The following is a 15,764-nucleotide window of genomic DNA, read 5'->3' as shown; positions in this document are numbered from 1 at the left end:
CAAATCAACCTTGCTTAAAGTGGCAAACACTTCTCTAAGCACAGGTTATCAGAAGGTACAGAAAACCCTTCTAAAGAACATCTTAGCCAGTGTACATTTGCATATAGATAAATATATATATTTAAATAAGGCCTTGACATTAATGCTGGGATTTCACTTCAGACAAAACCAACTTGAAAGCATTGAACGACTTGGCCACAGGTCCAGTGGCTCGCACCTGTAATCCCAGCACTTTGGGAGGCCAATGTAGGTGCATCCCCTGAATCCAGGGGCTTGAGACCAGCCTGGGGAACGTGGCACAACCCTGTCTCTACAAAAAATACAAAAATTAGCCAGGTGTTGTGGCGCACTCCTATACCTATAGTCCCAGCTACTCAGGAGGCTGAGGTGGGAGGATCACTTGAGCCCGGGGAGTTTGAAGCTGCAGTGAACTGAGATTGCACCACTGCACTCTAGCCTGGACAACAGCAAGACTCTTGTCTCAAAGAAAGTGTCAAATAACAAGTCCTGGTTCTCTTTTCTTCGCCATGCAATCAGCTTCCCACCAGCTTATTTTCCTCCTTATGGTAGACAGTATTTTTTTGCTTGTGTTTTTGATATTTTGAGCCAGTCTCACTTTGTCACTCGGCTGAAGTGCAGTGGCACAAGCAGTCTCAGCTTACTGCAGCCTCCGCCTCCCAGGTTCAAGTGAATCTTGTGCCTCAGCCACTCAAGTAGCTGCTGGACTATAGGCGCATGTCACCCTGCCCAGCTAACTTTTGTATTTTTTAGTAGAGATGGGGTTTCACCATGTTGGCCAGGCTGCAGAGAGGTTTTTAAGTATATTTAAGTGTATGGCCTTTTTCTGGCCAGGCACGATGGCTCTTGCCTATAATCCTACCACTTTAGGAGGTCAAGGCAGGAGGATTGCTTGAACCAAGGAGTTCATCACCAGCCTGGGCAACCTAGCGAGAGACTGCCTCTACAAAACATTTTGTAAAATTATCCGGGCATGGTGATGCATGCCTGTAGTCCTAGCTACTTTGGAGGATTGCTTGAGCCTGTGAGATTGAAGCTGCAGTGAGCCTTGCCACTGCACTCCAGCCTGGGCAACAGAGTGAGACCACCATCTCAAAAAAGCCTTTTTCTGGCCTTGTCAGTAAAGATCTTAGAGAAGATTACAGGAGGGGCAGACCTAATGCATCTGGGAGTGGTCATTTGATGATGTGGAGTTGGTGAACAGGGAATACAGGGGAGTAATTGATGTTTTGTTGTCTTATTCCAGGGAAAGATTTTCAAGGGAGCAAACTTAAAGTCTCTCTTGCTCGGAAGAAGCCTCCAATGAACAGTATGAGGGGGGGTATGCCACCCCGTGAGGGCAGAGGGATGCCACCACCACTCCGCGGAGGTACTTTCTCTGATCTCCTATGTTGCATTAAAAGGTTTTCAATATACTCCCTACCCTTGAGAAACTTGATTACTAGAGTGAAGAAATATAAAATTGTGTGTAGAGTCAATACTTTGAACGTTTGTGGGCGTAAAAGGAAGAGGAGAAGAACATGGGAGGCTGGAAGCCACACTGCCTGTCAACTCCAGACTGCCATTTATTTGGCTTTGGTTGTGTCTGTATAGACATGCCTGCTTCTTATAGAATTGTGGGAGTTTGGCCGGGTGTGGTGGCTCATGCCTGTAATTCCACCACTTTGGGAGGCCGAGGCGGGCGGATCGCCTGAGGTCAGGAGTTTGAGACCACCCTGGCCAACATGGTGAAACTCTACTAAAAACAGAAAAATTAGCCAGGCATGTTGGTGCATGCCTGTAGTCCCAGCTACTTGGGAGACTGAGGCAGGAGAATTGCTTGAATCTGGGAGGTGGAGGTTGCAGTGAGCCAAGATCTTGTTCCACTGCACTCCAGCCTGGGCAACAGAGCAAGACTCCATCTCAAAAAAAAAAAAAAAAAAAAAAGGCCGGGCACAGTGGCTCATGCCTGTAATCCCAGCACTTTGGGAGGCCAAGGCGGGCAGATCACAAGGTCAAGAGATCAAGACCATCCTGGCTAACACAGTGAAATCCCATCTGTATTAAAAATAGAAAAATTAGCCGGGCGTGATGGTGGGCGCCTGTAGTCCCAGCTACTCGGGAGGCTGAGACAGGAGAATGGCATGAACCTGGGAGACGGAGCTTGCAGTGAGCTGAGATTGCGCCACTGCACTCCAGCCTGGGTGACAGAGCCAGATTCCGTCTCAAAAAAAAAAAAGAATTGGAGCTGTTTCCTGTAGAGGACGTGGAACACACTCCTCACAGGGAAGGGGCTGATGCCTGAGCCACACAGAAACATATGGGACGGGTGATGGGGAAATAACAACAGTGGTATATGTGGGGTTACTTAGTGATTTTTATTTCCCATAGCAAATCTGGTGCTACAGAGAAATGATTTGCTGTTTCTTGTTGTAGGTCCAGGAGGCCCAGGAGGTCCTGGGGGACCCATGGGTCGCATGGGAGGCCGTGGAGGAGATAGAGGAGGCTTTCCTCCAAGAGGACCCCGGGGTTCCCGAGGGAACCCCTCCGGAGGAGGAAACGTCCAGCACCGAGCTGGAGACTGGCAGTGTCCCAATCCGTATGTACTTGTCTTGGCAAATTGATACCCTACGAGTGAAGCCACCCTTCCCTCACCCCATCCCCACTCTAGAGCAGATGGCTCTGTCTAGAGGAACAGAATGATGACCCTGATGGCTGGTTAGGGGCACTAGTCAGCCATTCCCTGGATGCTTCAGAGCCTTCTGAAGATTGATTTGACCTGTGTTGTGGCCGCACTGCTGCCTTAGGCTGTGCCCTAAAACCTGGGTGTACATAGATCCTGATAGTGAGTGTGTACCTGTTCACACACCACCTTTCCTTGTTTATCTTCCTTAGTTCAATTGGTGATTTCTGCTGTGATGTAATTTGATGTAATTGTATGCAGGGGTTGTGGAAACCAGAACTTCGCCTGGAGAACAGAGTGCAACCAGTGTAAGGCCCCAAAGCCTGAAGGCTTCCTCCCGCCACCCTTCCCACCCCCGGGTAGGTGCAGGTTTCATGAGTGTTCCCTCAGCTTCCTGATGCTAAACGTCTTTTCTTATCTGTGGGGCTTGGTAAACTGCAGCTGCCGTCTGCTTAAGAACCTTGAGTTGTCGTCCTGTCGTCATTTCTAAATTGTCAGCCTGATGCTGAGATTGAGTGAAGTGTCTGGTTTGTTTCTGCGGTGAGAGAAGGAAGCAGAGCAGCTTCCAGTGTCCACAGGGCCTCTGCAGCCACCCACTGACTGCTTTCGCCCTGCTCTTCTCACCTTAGGTGGTGATCGTGGCAGAGGTGGCCCTGGTGGCATGCGGGGAGGAAGAGGTGGCCTCATGGATCGTGGTGGTCCTGGTGGAATGTTCAGAGGTGGCCGTGGTGGAGACAGAGGTGGCTTCCGTGGTGGCCGGGGCATGGACCGAGGTGGCTTTGGTGGAGGAAGACGAGGTGGCCCTGGGGGGCCCCCTGGACCTTTGATGGAACAGATGGGAGGAAGAAGAGGAGGACGTGGAGGACCTGGAAAAATGGATAAGTAAGTGCTGGTGAAAAGCAGCTGTGGGCCACCAGGCACAGTGAGAGGACAGCCCCTCCCAGCTTGGTTGGAGCAAGTTCCCATGGCGCTAGGAAGCTTGTGCCAGTGCTTGGGAGGAGTCAGGAAGGGGCACCTGGGGCCTCTGGAAGGGCTTCCTCACCCCTCCCCATTCTAACCAAAGAGCCCTCTTTGCCTTGCAGAGGCGAGCACCGTCAGGAGCGCAGAGATCGGCCCTACTAGATGCAGAGACCCCGCAGAGCTGCATTGACTACCAGATTTATTTTTTAAACCAGAAAATGTTTTAAATTTATAATTCCATATTTATAATGTTGGCCACAACATTATGATTATTCCTTGTCTGTACTTTAGTATTTTTCACCATTTGTGAAGAAACATTAAAACAAGTTAAATGGTAGTGTGCGGAGTTTTTTTTCCTTCTTTTAAAAATGGTTGTTTAAGACTTTAACAATGGGAACCCCTTGTGAGCATGCTCAGTATCATTGTGGAGAACCAAGAGGGCCTCTAACTGTAACAATGTTCATGGTTGTGATTTTTTTTTTTTTTTTAAATAAAATTCAAAATGTTTATAAACAGTTATCCTTCTCGGCCTCTGTTCCACAGTCACTGTGTGTCTGCTGGGAGCGTGCTCCCACCCCACCCAGGAGAGGGGTGCTTTCAGGGGTCGTGTGAGGTGAAATCTAAAGCGGTTGTGACATGGAAACAGACTCTGACCCTGACGCACCCTCAGAGACCCACTAGTGTCCAAAGGTTCAAGGAGAGATCCAGGTAAGGGAGGCACAGGAAGAACTGGAAATAACCGCCTTCCGTGGGATCAGGCTCTAGGAGCATCTAAGGAGCTGTTCCCTCAGGTGAGGGACAATCCCTCAGGCGGACTGGGTCAGGCCCTCTCATCCCAGCACTTCTGGACAAGTATTGCGTACACCTCTGCGGTTTCCCTGGTCATTTCCTGTGCTAGTATGTGTTTGATTCTCTGCATTTGGAAAACCCTCCCTTAACCAGCCATCATACACCTCCCTCCACACCATCTTCCTGGCCCTTTCTACAGGAAGCGCATGAAAAGAGCCATGTCTACCTCCCCCCTTTCTGGAACCCACTTCATTCTTTGCCCACACTAAAACACCTCTCAGTCACCCACGACTTCTAATGTTGCCAACTCAGTGGTCATTCCTTCTCTTTTTCTCCTATCTCCTTCATTGCTTCCTTTTTCTTCTATCCCTAAATGCAGGACGGCCCCAAGGCTAGCATTGGGTTCCCTTGCCCCACACTGCCTGGCTGTCCTTCCCATACTCTGGCTTCAGCCCTTTCTCCCTAGGGCAACTCGGTTTGGGTGCATGATGGGTGTAGAGCAGGGCTTGCTCCTGCCGCATCCTCCCTACACCCCAGGTCAGCAAACACACTGCCCCAAACCTTGGAGTCATCCATGACCCATTCTCAAACCTCAGCCCCCAACCTAGCTCTCTTCTAAATCCAGGACAGTGCAAACCACCACAGCCCCCCACCTCCATGACATCACCTCACTGGGTTCCCTGCTTTTCCCCTCAGTGTCTCCAGCCCTTCCTTAGAAGCCAGACCAAGGTTTGTGGTGGTTTTTTTTTGTTGTTGGAGATGGTCTTGCTGTCACCAAGGCTGGAGGGCAGTGGCACAATCATAGCTTCAACTCCTGAGCTCAAGCGATCTTCCCAACTCAGCCTCCCGAGTAGCTGGGACTACAGGTGTAGCACCCGGCTAATTTTTTTGATGCTTTTGTAGAGATCAGGTCTCACGGTTGCCCAGGCTGGACTCAACTTGGGCTCAAGTGATCATCCCACCTTGGCCTCCCAGTGCTGGGATTATAGGCGTGAGCCACCACACTTGGCCCAAACCAGCTAGACACAGGAGGTCGTCTCCAGTCTCAAAACCATTTGGTGGCTCCAAGCATGCTTGCCATGCTTCAAAAGACCCCTGGGAGCCCAGCTGCCCTGCTCTGCCTTGCTCGCCAGTCCAGCACTGTTCCTCAAGGGGCCAAGGACGCTCTCACCTCAGCCTTGATGTGTCAGAGCCAAGGTGCACACACACCTATGAGGCCCAAACTTAACTAGGGAATCACTGGGCCCCTGTGTCATGCCAGGCATTGCACTAAGTACCTCCATGTGTTTAATTCCTAATAACCTTCAAGGCAGGTAGCATAGGACAGCCACAACTCAGCTGAGATGGGAATAGAGAGGTCAAGGGAGGACTTGCCATTGAGAGGCCGAGTTGAGCTAAGGGTCGTTGCCCTCCAGACCCCGCACACTCACCCTCCCACCACCCCACTGTACACAGGCACCTGCTTCTGAAAGGATGGGTGCTCTGACATGACCCGCATGCTGCCAGCACTAAGGGAAGACAAGCAGCCTGCTCTGAAAGCTGCTGCTGCACAAGCATCCGTCAGACTCTGGCATTGCATAGGCTCCCCAGGAGTACCCTTAGTCCCTACCTTGAGAGGGGTTTGTCATTGGCATTAAATAGCCCTGGTAGAGACGTTTACAGCAGATAGGTCTATTTTTGTCAGTCCAAAGAAACTTCTGGACTGCTCTGGGCACAGATGCCCTCAGGCAGCATGGATTCCGAGCCTGTCTCAAAGGGCTGCATGAAGCTGGCTAGTGCCAGGGCATGAAGGAGGTGGGCAGGGCAGACAGCAGAGCAGGTCGAAAGGCTGGCATCTATCCCACACCCTGCTCAAACTCCTCAAAAGCACCTAGACTAAAAGTTTCCAACACAAACTTGAGGTCCCACGAGGCCACACGGCACAGGCCTGGGCAAAGGTGGTGGGGTCCGTGGGGAGACTGATCTATGCCCGCAGGGAGTGGCTGCCCTGCTCGACAGGAAAGAGCACAGGGCTGCAGCAGCAGCTGTGGGGCCGACAGTGTAGTCTGTGACGGACGACAGCTGGTCCTCATGCTGTCCCCTCCTGCCCCACTCCTGACAGATCTGCTGGGCGTACGGCCGGCAGTGAGGACATTGTGATACAGGCAGGTTGGAAAGAGCCCACTTGGGTTTTCCAATTTTGCATCTCTCTTGTGGAGGGCACTGGAGGCAGCTCGGGGTCACCTGTCCCACAGCCAGAGCAGGAGCTGACCAGCCGCAGTCATTGGAGCCGAGCCCACACCTGGACACAGCAGCCGGAAGCCTCCTGTGAGTCCCTCACTCATCCTGGGCTGTGCTCAGAGCCTCAGTCCAGGCTGGAGAACTTGGGAGTTCTAATCCAACCAGCACCAGAGGTTCCTGGAGCTGCCTGGTAGCAGGGCTGTAGCCCACAATGCGAGTTTTGCTTGAAAGCTCCACAGCCATCGTCTGACCTCTAGTGGCAACCAAGGCCAAGCAGGCTGCTGGCTGGCACCCAGCAGTGGGTGCAAGAAACTGGCTATGTACCCTCTGGTCAAAGGCCAGAAGGAGCCCATATGGGAGCCACAGCATTCTGTGCACAGAGCGGGGTGGCCTCAAGGATCTGTACAGATGGGCTTAGGGTCCCTATAACCCAAACCCTCCAGCAGTTTCTGTGGTTTCTCTTGGTCCTGCAAGGAACAAGGGAGACCATGCAGAGGCTGAGCTTTCCCAGATGTGGCCCCATGGGCCCTGGGCCACCATATGACAGAGGGGGTCAAAGCTAGGGTCCACCATGCCCTGGGCCAGGGGTCTGACCCCCCAGTGAAGTCTGCACCATAGCAACTGCATGTCCTACAATCAGGTGGAGGCTGTGGTCTAGAACAGGCCTCTTATCACCGGCCACAGCGGGAGGAAGGAATCTCTTTATAATCCCTCCTCCCCAGAGAAGTGGACATGCTGAGCCAGGCCACACTGAGTTGGGTAGTGGCATTATTTTTCACAACCCCATGATGTGACTACTACTACTGTCCCATTCTACAGATGGTGCCACTGAGGCTCAGGGAGCTTCACTATCCCATCTAATGACCAATGACAGAGCCTGGGTTCAGTCCAACTTCACCTGTGTCCACAGCCCCAAAATGGAGCAAGGTGGGTATAAGCAGGAGTCAAATTCCTGCACAGCTGCTGGTTACACACATCCCATGACTTCTCTGGGCCTCAATTTCCCCAAATTGTAAAATGAGAACACCTAAGAGTATCATAGCTCATCGGGGTATTTTGAAGATGAAACTGTTAAGTGTCCACACAGATTCACCCCCACCCCAAACCTACAACCCTCCTCCACCTCCAGCAGCCCTCCCCTCCCCAGGTGTTAGCATCCCCGCCCTCCCAGTGCTCAGCCCTGGGAGTCCTCCTGGACCCCGTTCTCACACAACCAATCCACCAGCACATCAGCTCTCCCCTCACAATACGGCCAGAATCCAGCACCCTCTCACCACCTGGTTTCCTCTGAGGCTCCAGCTCCTGCCTTGGCTGACCACAGCAGCCCCAGAGAATGTTAAGACCTAAACCAACCACCCCTGCTCTAAATCATTCCATGGCTCCCATGTCCTTCAAAAGAGGCACAGCCCACAAGGCCCTGCTTAACCAACCTTGGGGTCTCTCTAATCTCTCTACCTTTTCCCTCACCCACCTCCCCAGTCTTCTTGAGCATGCTGGACACATGCACACTTTGGGGCCTTTGCACTGACCCTTCCCTCTCCCCCTCCAGATACCCCCGACCTTCCTCCCTCATCTCCTTTCCTGATGAGGGATTTTAAGTTACAGCCCCCCTCACACTCACACCCTCACCCAGCTCCCTCCCCATCTCCCCTGCACCTCATCCCTGTCTCTGCCCTGGGGCTGCCTCCCTGCCACTCGGACAGCAGGTCCTGAGAGCTGGCACTGCTTGGTTCCCTGTTGTTTTGCTGTTGATTTCCAGTGCCCAAAGAGACCCAGCACACAGTAGGTGCCATGCAGGTGTCAGCCTTGAGGATTGCTAATTTCTGCATTCCTCACTGGAGGAAGTGCCATGCCAGGCACTGAGGTGAGAAAACACCTTTGAAAAATTCACACAAGCTCATGCCTATAATCCCAGCACTTTGGGAGGTGGGCGGATCACCTGAGGTCAGGAGTTCGAGACCAGCCTGGCCAACATGGTAAAACCCCCCGTCTCTACTAAAAATACAAAAAGCCGGATGTGGTGGCTCACGCCTGTAATCCCAGCTACTCGGGAGGCTGAGACAGAAGAATCGCTTGAACCCGGGAGGTGGAAGTTGCAGTGAGCCGAGATCTAGACACTGCACTCCAGCCTGAGCAAGCGACAGAGTGAGACACTGTCTCAAAAAAGAAAAGAAAAGAAAAAAAATCACAAGGACTCTGGGATGATGTCTGTGAGTGCCTGGCGCCAAGAGGCCTGGCTCACAATAGGTGCTCAACCAATGCTGCTGATCCGTGGACCAGGGCGTCTCCATAATCGTCATGTTCAAATCCCGGCTCCATCAGCTGCTCTCCTGACGGTGCCCCAGTTGGGCATGAGTGTCCCTCACAGAGGTGACACGCCAGTCCATTCAGGTCAAGGGCTCAGAGCAGTCTTGGTAGCACACAGTAGGAGATTTATTGGAGCTCTGAGCCTGGCTGTGGTCGGCGGCGCTTCCCTGCAGGCCGGCCCCGCCCGTGTAGCATGGCTGCCGCCCAGACCCGCCCGGCATCCCGCCCAACCCAGCCGGCAGCAGCAGGGGGCAGGATTTCCCGCTGATCCCGGCGGTCTGTCCTCTGCAGTTTAAAAAGAGCCTAGCGGAGCTTAACTCTCCCGTGTCCGGCCGGCCTCCGATGCCCCAGTCCCCTGTTCTGTGCGGAACTCTGGCTTTGGCCATCTGCCTACTTCTCTAAGCCTCAGTATCCTCATCTGTAAAACCGGTTCCCCTCATCTCAAGGTCAAAACGGAGCATTCCGTGAGCAGAAGGAGCCCTCAGTCACCAGGGCCATCCTCCCCTCCCCGCGGCGGTGCCGGTTATCTGGCCAGGGGAGGTCCACCCGGGAGGAGGTGACTTTGCAGCCCCCAGCCGCTATCGCTTCCTGACTTCATCTTGGGAACAGGCCGTGCTGTGCGCCAGCCCAGGGAGCCCACCGTACGGGGAGGCGGAGGATTAAAAGGTCCCAACCTCCTCCCCAGGGGATCAAAGAGGTTGGACGGGGCCCCGGGTACTAGGCTGGGTGGGGGTGGGGCGCCTGGGCCGGTCGCAGTTGTCTGGGGACCCTGGGGCCCTCTGCGTCGAGAGCGCTTGAAGACCCAGGATTCCTGGCCCGATCGCGTGGGAAGACCCCAGCTCTTCCCCTATCTGCCCCGCCGGCTCGGGAAAGGGGCTGCCCCTTTAAGAGCGCGCAGCCCCGCCCGCCCCCTCCGGGCCGGATCCGAATTCCAGGGAGGCGGGGCGGAGACGGTGGCGAGGAGGAGGCCGCGGCGCGGGACAGATCGAGCTGCGGCTCGGGCGGCGCCTCCCTGCGGCGGGCCCGGCCCGGCTCCGGCCCCCGCCGGGGCGATGCTCCCTGGAGCCGCGGGATGAGCCAGGTGAGCGCGGAGACCCCCAGCACTCCCTGCCTGGTGCGCATGGACGGGGGCGGAGGGCCGGGAACCGACGTCCGCGGCCTCTGTTCCCCGGGGCTGTGTGACCTTGGGCGGCCCCGCGCCCTCTCTGGGCCCAGGCCCGAGCACCGGCGGGGCCTGTGGAGGCCGCTCTGAGTCCTGGCCCCGCTGGCACCGGCCTGGGGCGCTAGGGAGGCTTCTTGGAGGAGGCGGGGCCTGGCCCTGGCCCCGGATCACCGAGACCGGCCACGCTGCGCCGCCTGGACGCCCGGGCTCCTCCACCCACAGCTCCGCGACCTTCACGAGCTGGGCCCTTTCTGCGCCTCAGTTTCCTCATCTGTAAAATGGAGATAATGCCTCCGCCCGCTCAGCCCTAGCGCGGTCGTGCTGTTACACTATTGCTGCTGCTATGTCGTTGTTAATGATGGCACAGCCCTTATGGAAGGGGGGCCAAGGAAGGCGCGGGGACCTTCCCGCAGGACGTGGGGTGGGCACCAGCCCTGAGCCATGCACATAACCCACTCTGAGGTCAGGACCTGGGTTCCATTCGTGTCCTCTGGGGGCCCTAGCCTTTGCCTTCACTTCTCTAGGTCCCAGCCCTTCACAATGGGCACCTCCCTGCCTGAGAGGGAGGCCCCAGCCAAGCCCCAGTTTGTACCCCAGAAAGTCACACAGCAAACACTTAATGGACCCTAAGTTTATAAAAATTATCCCATAGAGTCCCACGAGGCAGGGAATGTTACTGTACCCATTTCGCAGATGAGGAAACGGAGCACCGACATTTCCCAGAGCCAACATGTAAACCAGGCATTTGGCCTGAGTGACAGACTGGTGCAGGTGGCCAGCAGCTTAGTTTGTACTGAGCCCTTACTGGGTCCCCACAGCGATCCTGACCTGTATTCCTGCCCACAGTGACTCGGCCGGTCAGGGCATGGCAGACCCGGTGGCGGGCATCGCGGGCTCGGCGGCCAAGAGCGTGCGGCCGTTTCGCTCCAGTGAGGCCTACGTGGAGGCCATGAAGGAGGACCTGGCCGAGTGGCTCAATGCCTTGTACGGCCTGGGTCTCCCGGGTGGTGGTGATGGCTTCCTGACCGGGCTGGCCACGGGCACGACCCTGTGCCAACATGCCAATGCCGTGACCGAGGCTGCCCGTGCATTGGCAGCTGCCCGACCGGCCCGAGGTGTGGCCTTCCAGGCGCACAGTGTAGTGCCTGGCTCCTTCATGGCCCGCGACAACGTGGCCACCTTCATCGGCTGGTGCCGCACGGAGCTGGGTGTGCCGGAGGTGCTCATGTTTGAGACTGAGGACCTGGTGCTTCGCAAGAACGAGAAGAGCGTGGTACTGTGCCTGCTGGAGGTGGCACGGCGTGGGGCCCGCCTGGGCCTGCTCGCCCCACGCCTCGTGCAGTTCGAGCAGGAGATTGAGCGGGAGCTGCGTGCTGCACCCCCAGCCCCCAACGCCCCTGCTGCTGGGGAGGACACCACTGAAACCACCCCTGCACCAGGGACTCCTGCCCGTGGCCCCCGCATGACACCCAGCGACCTGCGCAACCTCGATGAGCTGGTGAGTCCCCCAGCACCAGGCGCCAGAGACCCGACAGCACAGCTAGTGCCTGCTATCTGTCCCCGAACCTCCCAGGGTCCACCCTATCTGCAGAACAGCCTGCCCCACAAAAAGAGTGCACATGTTGAGCACCAAATCAAGGACTGTATACCTGACCCCAAGGAAATGGGTAGCCCACAGAGAGGGAGGTGCTGGGGAGATGACGCAGCCCAGCCGGGCCTGGGACAGGATGCGGGCTCCTGGCACGATCCTCCCTCACTTTGTGTGCTAACTGTGCCTCAACTGAGCTTGTGCATTCCTTCTGGGGGACTGCATGATTGGGGTGCCTCCTCTGTGCCCTCCCTGCACTTAGTCTTAGGCAGATGTGCCCAGAACCTCAGGGAGGCTCGAGGTTGAGTGAGTGCTGTGATGCTCAGTTGAGATGAGGCATGGAATAAGCCCTGGGCAAGGTGCCTACCACACAGTAGGTACCCCAGGGGGCTCTGCAGGTCTCCCCACTCCCCAGGCACCCTTGGGAAGCCTAGCTGGGTTGCTGCTGTTGCTGGGATGGGGATCCTGTTTGGAGCTGCAGGACTCTAAGCATAGAAGATGCCAGGCCCTGCCCCCAACTCTCTCCTCTCCCAGGATGTGGGTGGCCCCTGCCACCCCCGAGGGCTGGACCAAGAGTTTCCTTCTTATCGGAAGGTCAGGACTACAATGTGCCTGCCTGGGAGGCGGATAGCGGATGGCAGTGGGCAGAGCCTGGGGGGCCCCACCCCCTGTCCTGGGCCAGGGTCACTCAAGGCTCCACCTGCTTATTTCCTCTGGCAGCACCACTGCCGCTGTGGGCAGGGAGGCGGGCAGGGCCGCCCACATAGCCAGCTTGGCAGCTCTGGCTCTGGTGGGGGGCTGTATGTGGTGCGTGCTCACCTAGCCAGTGGCCTGTGTGTCCCACGTGTCTGTGGTACCCCTCAGCATCAGTGCCCACCCAAGGGCATGGGACCCCCTGCGCCTGTGTCCTATAGCCCGCCTGGCCTTCCTGTGGGCCCCAGCCTTCTTGTCTGGGAAGTGGATGAAGGGGGAGTGAGGACAGGCTCTGGGGCTTCCCCAGCTCTAGGAGCTGTGGGATGTTCCTCACAGGGTCTCAGACCATGGTGTGACCACAGCCCCATCATCTCATCCTGGGAGCTCCCTGGGCCCAGAGAGCCAAGAAGGGGGAGCTGGTAAAAGGTCATGTGTGGGCCGGGCGTGGTGGCTCACGCCTGTAATCCAGCACTTTGGGAGGCCGAGGTGGGTGGATCACCTGAGGTCTGGAGTTCGAGACCAGCCTGGCCAACATGGAGAAACCCCATCTCTACTAAAAATACAAAATTAGCCAGGCGTGGTAGCACATGTCTGTAATCCCAGCCGCTCGGGAGGCTGTGGCAGGGGAATTGCTGGAACCTGGAAGGCAGAGGTTGCAGTGAGCAGAGATCACGCCGTTGCACTCCAGCCTGGGCAACGAGTGAAACTCCGTCTCAAAAAAAAAAAAAAAGAAAAGAAAAGAAAGGTCATGTGTGGAAGCTGTACCCCATCTGGGGTAACACGGCCTCCATCCACTTCCCTGGAAGGTCTGACTTCCTCCTGACCCTGGAATGGCTGACATTAAGCCCCAGGAAGAGGACTTGACTTCTGACCCCTACCCTCTCTCTGGCCTCAGGTGAGGGAGATCCTGGGCCACTGCACCTGCCCCGACCAGTTCCCCATGATCAAGGTCTCAGAGGGGAAGTACCGTGTGGGGGACTCGAGCCTGCTCATCTTTGTGCGGGTAAGGGCCAGGGGCCGCTCTAGTGGGCAGCAGCCAAGGTGGTGGGCTGCCGGGTGCCTGGGGCACAGCCATGACCTGCCCACGCCTGCAGGTGCTGAGGAGCCACGTGATGGTGCGAGTGGGTGGTGGCTGGGACACGCTGGAGCATTACCTGGACAAGCACGACCCCTGCCGCTGCTCCTCCACCGGTCAGTGCCGGGGTGGGGCTGGGGGTAGATGGGCAGGGGACTCGCTTGTGTGGCTACGTCCCTCACATGCTGCCTGTCCTCTCCCTGCAGCTCATCGCCCACCCCAGCCGAGGGTCCGTACCTTTTCTCCGCAGAGGGTGTCACCCACCCCCAGTCCCCGCCCTGCTAGCCCAGTTCCTGGGAGTGAGCGCCGGGGCTCCCGACCTGAGATGACTGCCATTAGCTTACGAAGCACAAAGGAGGGGCCCGAGACCCCGCCCAGGTGAGATGCAGGAGGACGAGGGGTGAGGGGTCCAGAGGGTTGGGGGCGTCAGCCCTAGCCTGCATGACGGGTTGCCTGTGCGCCAGAGTGACTCACACCCTGGGAAAAGTTCCCGTGGGTGGGGGCGGGCCTAGCTTCCCATCTCCATGGCAACACAACCAAACCAACAACACAGCTGGGGCGGGCCCTGTGGCTGGGCGGCAGCCAGTCCAGCTCTTGCTTCCTCTGGCCGGTCCTGGGAAGGGGGGTGTCTAGAGCCCCAGAAACTTCTTTTTCTGTGGTTTTTGGGGCCCTGGGTGGCTGGAGGAAGCTGCTCACTTCTCCCTGGAAGTCCCCAGGACAGACCGATGCCCCTGACAGCCCCGTCCACCAGCCACATACCCTGCTGTTCCTCTCCCTGCCTGTTCTGCATGCCAGTCCTTCCGTGGTACCCCATCTGTCTCTCTTGTCCCCCTGCCCCAGGCCCCGGGATCAGCTGCCCCCCCATCCCCGCTCCCGCCGCTACTCCGGGGACAGTGACTCCTCAGCCTCCTCCGCCCAGAGCGGCCCCCTTGGTACCCGCAGTGATGACACAGGCACTGGCCCCCGGAGGGAGCGACCCAGCCGGCGGCTGACCACAGGCACCCCGGCCTCTCCGAGACGGCCTCCTGCCCTGCGCAGCCAGTCCCGAGACCGGCTGGATCGGGGCCGGCCCCGGGGGGCCCCAGGAGGCAGGGGAGCCCAGCTGTCAGCCCCCAGCCCTGCCCGGCGGGCCCGGAGCCAGAGCCGCGAGGAGCAGGCTGTGCTGCTTGTGCGCAGGGATCGAGACGGGCAGCACTCATGGGTGCCAAGGGGCAGGGGCACTGGGGGCTCGGGCAGGACCACCCCCCAGACTCCCCGTGCCCGCAGCCCTGCAGCACCCCGGCTTTCCCGGGTCTCCAGCCCCAGTCCAGAGTTGGGCACCACACCGGCCAGCATCTTCCGCACACCCCTGCAGCTCGACCCGCAGCAGGAGCAGCAGCTGTTTCGGCGCCTGGAAGAGGAGTTCCTGGCCAATGCCCGGGCCCTTGAGGCTGTTGCTAGCGTGACCCCCACTGGACCAGCCCCTGACCCAGCTCGGGCCCCTGACCCTCCAGCTCCTGACTCTGCCTACTGTTCCTCCAGTTCCTCCTCTTCGTCCCTCAGCGTCCTGGGTGGCAAATGTGGCCAACCTGGGGACTCTGGCCGGACGGCCAATGGCCTGCCTGGGCCGCGAAGCCAAGCCCTTTCCAGCTCTTCCGATGAAGGCAGCCCCTGCCCTGGCATGGGGGGGCCACTAGATGCACCTGGGAGCTCCCTGGCTGGCCCCGAACCCTTGAGGACCTGGGCACGGGGTCGGATGGACACACAGCCAGACCGTAAACCCTCACGCATCCCCACGCCTCGGGGCCCCCGCCGCCCCTCCGGACCCGCAGAGCTTGGGACCTGGCATGCCCTGCACTCAGTCACCCCAAGGGCTGAGCCAGATTCTTGGATGTGATGGACCAGCTCACTGTCCCCAGACCCCATCCCTTCTCCTTTTCCTTTGTGGCCTTAACCCCTCTGCATCAGGGAGCCCTCTCTGCCTCGAGTACCAGACCTCATGGGACCAGACCCCTTGAAACCACATGGCACAATGGGACCTCTGTTGTACATTCCGATTGGGGGATGAGCGTTGCTATTTAATTACTAATATTATTGAATGCCTTAGAGGAGGCCGGGCCAGCCCGGTGTCCTAAAGACCTGTGGCCCAGCAGAGCCTCTGACAGTAAAGTTTTGCTCCAGCCACCTGTCTGTTTCTTGGGGACTCCGCGTTGGGGCCATTCAGACCTTTTCGAGGACCCTGAAGTTAACTGCCTGGAGGTCAAGCCTGGCAGCTCTGACCTCTAGACTTAAAGCGTTATCCCGCCCAGCT

The 15,764-nt window shown here is 57.4% G+C and overlaps 2 protein-coding genes across 3 annotated transcripts in view; both read left to right on the top strand.

Moving 5' to 3' along the window:
• EWSR1 (EWS RNA binding protein 1) overlaps positions 1–4,153 on the top strand; it is a 32,498-nt gene extending 28,345 nt beyond the window's left edge. For both annotated transcript variants that reach the window (XM_010359293.2, XM_010359287.2), the window contains exons 13-17: positions 1,265–1,387; positions 2,434–2,596; positions 2,942–3,039; positions 3,310–3,562; positions 3,763–4,153. In XM_010359293.2, the coding sequence (XP_010357595.1) occupies positions 1,265–1,387; positions 2,434–2,596; positions 2,942–3,039; positions 3,310–3,562; positions 3,763–3,802 (677 nt within the window). In that variant the 3' untranslated portion in view covers positions 3,803–4,153. The remainder of the gene's footprint in view (positions 1–1,264; positions 1,388–2,433; positions 2,597–2,941; positions 3,040–3,309; positions 3,563–3,762) is intronic.
• A 5,330-nt stretch (positions 4,154–9,483) lies between these two features.
• On the top strand, positions 9,484–15,636 carry GAS2L1 (growth arrest specific 2 like 1). The gene is made up of 6 exons (XM_010359308.2): positions 9,484–10,037; positions 10,965–11,616; positions 13,295–13,402; positions 13,494–13,590; positions 13,681–13,852; positions 14,315–15,636. The coding sequence occupies exons 2-6, from the start codon at positions 10,984–10,986 to the stop codon at positions 15,348–15,350; spliced, it is 2,046 nt and encodes a 681-aa protein (XP_010357610.1). The 5' UTR covers positions 9,484–10,037; positions 10,965–10,983; the 3' UTR covers positions 15,351–15,636.
• Positions 15,637–15,764: the final 128 nt, after the last annotated feature.

This window comes from Rhinopithecus roxellana, chromosome 13, assembly GCF_007565055.1.
Source record: "Rhinopithecus roxellana isolate Shanxi Qingling chromosome 13, ASM756505v1, whole genome shotgun sequence".
In the NCBI taxonomy this organism is placed as follows: Eukaryota; Metazoa; Chordata; class Mammalia; order Primates; family Cercopithecidae; genus Rhinopithecus; species Rhinopithecus roxellana.
The sequence above is the reverse complement of the archived record's forward strand: the minus strand, read 5'-3'. Positions and strand labels throughout refer to the sequence as shown.